Raw genomic sequence first — 4325 nt, forward strand, 5'->3', positions numbered from 1 at the left:
CTCAGTTGGTTCAGACTCTAATAATTGGTTTCGGCTCAGGTCTTGATCTCAGGGTTGTAAGTTTGGGCCCTGTGTTGAGCCCCATGCTAAGCATTGAGCCTGCTGAAAAATAGAATTAAAAAAAGAAAAAAACCAACAGAATGTTGTAGGTATTTGGTACTTCCTCTGGAGGGAAACCAAGATTAATTTTTCTATAGTGTCTTTGGAGTCAGTTTCTGTGGTACTTGGGATGCAACGAGTTACATGTGGCCTTTGATTTTTGGTGGGTTGGTTGAACACCATTGTTCAGTAAATATTTATTGTTTCCATAGGCATTCTGGAAAGATAGCATGTACCCAAAGAAATATGAAGCAGCAGCTTTGAAGCCTGAGCAACAGACCTTGGCAACACCATCCAACTTGGTTTAGCTCATTGTCACGTAACCAGATCCAACACTCTTGGCTTCTTGAACTTGCTACAGCTCTCTGATCTTTGGAATCTTCTTCAATTCCAGCTAGAATGCTGCGTCAGGCGCTTTGCAGGTTTGGTGAAAACCTGTTACGCAGACGTCCACTGGAGAAAGAAGTGTATGAGTTTAAATCTGGCATAAAACTGAGCACTCTGGATTTAGTGGCCCTGGGTGTGGGCCGCACAGTGGGTGTTGGTGTGTACTTCCTGGCTAATGAGGTGGCCAGTAATCAAGCAGGACCATCCATTGTGATCTGCTTTTTGGTGGCAGGTCTAACATCACTGTTGGCTGGGCTGTGCTATGCGGAGTTTAGTGCCCGGGTTCCCCATTCTGGCTCGGCATATCTTTACAGCTACGTCACTGTGGGTGAACTCTGGGCTTTCATCACTGGCTGGAATCTCATCCTCTGCTTTGTTGTTGATGCATTTGCTGTGGTCCAGGCCTGGTTCTTAACTTTTGACATCTTGTTTGGGAACCAGATCTCTGAGACCCAGCATGAGACCATCTCACAGTATGTTCCCGAAGTCATTGCAGACAATCTAGGCTACTTTTTTGTCATCTTTCTGTTTTTGTTCATGGAACTGCAATATGTAAGTCGGCGTGGGTTCTTCAGAGTTTTTGAAGTCTTTACATTGGTGAAGCTTTTGGTTCTCAGCTTTTTCATCATCTCTGGCTTCATCAAGGGGGACCTGCACAACTGGAAGCTCAAAGAAGAGGACTACATACAGGCCGGACTCAATGGCACCTCTCTCTTGGGCCCTCTGGGCTCTGGAGGATTCATGCCTTTTGGCTTTAAGGGGATTCTCCGTGGATCAGCTAGCTGTTTCTATGCATTCATAGGTTTCAGCGTTATTGTTACCAGAGTCAAAGAATCCCGCAATCCCCAGCGTTCCATCCCCATGGGCATTGTGATTTCACTGCTCATCTGCTTTTTTGTGTATTTTGGTGTCTCTGCAGCACTGACACTCATGGTTCCTTACTACCAGCTGCGACCTGGGAGCACCTTGCCTGAGGCATTTCTCCATATTGGCTGGGCCCCTGCATACTATGTTGTAGTTTTTGCAATTTTCTGTAGTATTTTTGTTGGTATCTATTGGGGCTTTATGTTCCCCATACGTCGGGTGATACACATGATGGCAAAGGATGGTCTCCTGTTCCCAGTCCTTGTCAGGTTCACTTATGGCACATATGGCCGTATCTTGTCCACTCTGATCCTTGGCATTATCACAGCAGTCATGGTATTCTTCTTTGGACTCACTGATCTTCTAGACCTGAGGTCAGTTGGGACCCTGGTATCTTATTCCCTGATAGCTTTTTGTGTTCTTATTGTCAGGTACCAGATTAAGAGGAGGAAGGAGGAAAATGAAGAAGAGCTGCAGGAGGAGGATGGGGGAAATGAAGCACAGGTGCAGGGGGAGACAGCACCTGCAGCAGAGAAGCTGACTCTACAAGGACTATTTTTTCCAAGCAGCCCCACCCCCACTCCACTCTCTGGCCGGGTTGTCTATGTTTGCTCCTCACTGCTTGTTCTGCTGCTGACTCTCCTCTGCCTGGTGCTGGCCCACTGGCCAGGTCTGCTTTCTGGAGACGCAGGGCCGATCACAGTGGTTGTGCTGCTCCTGGTGCTCATCACTGGGATCACTGGGGTCATCTGGAGACAGCCACAGAGCTCCTCTCCCCTTCCCTTTAAGGTCCCTGCTCTGCCTCTCCTCCCACTCCTGAGCATCTTTGTGAATGTTGGCCTTATGATGCAGATGTCAGCTGGCACCTGGCTGAAATTTGGTGTCTGGATGCTGATCGGGTTTGTTTTCTACTTCTGCTCTGGGATCCAGAGTGACAGGCTTGTCACTTAACCCTACTTATGAACCCAAACTTTAGACCTTGAACTCAGCAGTGCCAGTATGTATTTGGCTTGACATCATCACACCTGAATGCAGTCTGGTCTCCTACACAATAATGAGCACATGGAAATATGGGCTTCTATGAGATATTGGTGAGGGAACACTAATAGAGCTTCATATTTATGGTACAGTGAAGGATGTGTCTTTGCTCCCCCCGCCCTTTTTTTACTTTCTACTCTTCTCTTGTGTCTGTAGCTGCTTACTGGCTTTTACAGAATTCATATTAGAAGAGTTTGATAAAATGTTTTTCTTTTCTTTAGTTAAACATTCACTAATGAAGGAGACGCCTTGTTGGCAGAGTCAGTAGACCATGACTATTGCTCTCAGGCGGGTGAGTTTGAGCCCCACATTGAATGTAGAGATTACTTAAGAAAACATTCAGTAGCAGAATTCCTGGATCATATGGTAGTGCTGTTTTAATCTTTTTGAGGATCTTCCACACTGTTTTCCGTAAGGCCTACACCAACTGACATTCCCACCAACAGTGCATAAAGATTCCTTTTTCTCCATATCTTTGGCAACACTTGTTTTTCTTGTCTTTTTGATTTTAGCCTTCATGACAGGTATGTAGTGACATCTGATTGCACTTATTTAAAACAGTTTGATATATTTAATTTTTTTTATGTTCAGTTAGCTAATGTATAGTAATCATTTGTATTTCCCTGATGATGAGTAACACCAAGCATCTTTTCATGTGTCTGTTGGCCATCTGTATGTCTTCTTTGGAAAAATATCTATTCAGGTCCTCTGCCCATTTTTAATCTGATTTTTTGTTTTTTTGGTATTTACTTATAGAAGTTCATTATGTATTTTTAGTATTAACCCCTTATTGATATATCATTTGCAAATAGCTTCTCCTATTCAGTAGGTTGCCTTTTTTTGTTATTGATGGTTTCCTTTTCTGTACAAAAGTGGTTTTGTTTCATGAATTTGAAAAGATATCTGTACCACTATGTTTATTGCAGCATTATTTACAATAGGCAGGATATGGAAGGGACAGAGGTGTGCATCAATGGAAGAATGGATAAAGAAGATGTGGACTATATGTACACCCAATGGACTATTACTCAGCCATAAAGAAGAATGTAATCTTGTCATTTGTAACAACATGGATGAACTGGGTGGGCATAATGATAATTTAAATATGTCAGTCTGAGAAAAACAAATGCCATGTTTCCAGGCTTATGGAGAATTAAAGAAATAAAAAATCAAAATGAAAAAAGAAAAAAGAGAGACAAATGCAATATCAAAAAAAAATTAATTAATTAATTACTTAATAAACAAACACACACAACATTCTAGACCCCTAAATAAAGGGAACAAACTCGTGGTTGTCAAAGGCGAGATGGGTAGGGGAATGGGTAATTTAAATAAAGGGAATTAAGAGTACACTAATAATTATGAGCCCTGAAAAAATGTGTGAAATTGTTGAATCATTGTATTGTGCACCTGTGAGTAATACATCAACATTACATGGTCATTATATTTATATATTAAAAAAAAGAAAAAGAAGCTAGAAAAGACCCCCCAAAAAAGATGAAATACGGCTTTTGCACTTAAGGAGCTTATACTCTAATAAAAGAGGTAAAGCATTGCTGTAACACAAAGTAGAACGTGTTGTCATAAGTAATATAAAAATAAAATGTCTTGGCAATTCAGAGTGGAGGATGATCATTTGTGGCTGGTACAGAGGTGAGGGTTGATGGTGAAATCAGAGGAGACCTTGTAGAGGATGGCTTTTGAGCTGGCTCACTTCAGGGATGGATTTGCCACATCTGGGCAGCAGGGAGAGACTGCAGGCAGAGAGAGCACCAGGAGAAGCACAGGAAAATGAAGCTGTGTTCAGAGCACAGTGAGGGCTGTGTAGCTTGAGCCTTGGCTGTTGAGGGGACAAGAGAGCATGCACAGGTGACTGGAGCCAGAGCTCTCCCCTGGACACAAAGCATTTTGGCTTTGAGCCCACTGTCCATGCTGAA

At 42.8% G+C, this 4325-nt stretch overlaps 1 protein-coding gene across 1 annotated transcript; it reads left to right on the top strand.

The window, feature by feature from the left end:
• Positions 1 to 498: 498 nt before the first annotated feature.
• LOC116866051 (cationic amino acid transporter 3-like) lies at positions 499 to 2301 on the top strand. Its single transcript, XM_032854658.1, has one exon. It carries the CDS (start codon positions 499 to 501, stop codon positions 2299 to 2301), a length of 1803 nt encoding a protein of 600 aa, XP_032710549.1.
• Positions 2302 to 4325: the final 2024 nt, after the last annotated feature.

Source organism: Lontra canadensis, unplaced genomic scaffold (genome assembly GCF_010015895.1).
Source record: "Lontra canadensis isolate GAN:19392208 unplaced genomic scaffold, GSC_riverotter_1.0 scaffold9, whole genome shotgun sequence".
NCBI lineage: Eukaryota > Metazoa > Chordata > Mammalia > Carnivora > Mustelidae > Lontra > Lontra canadensis.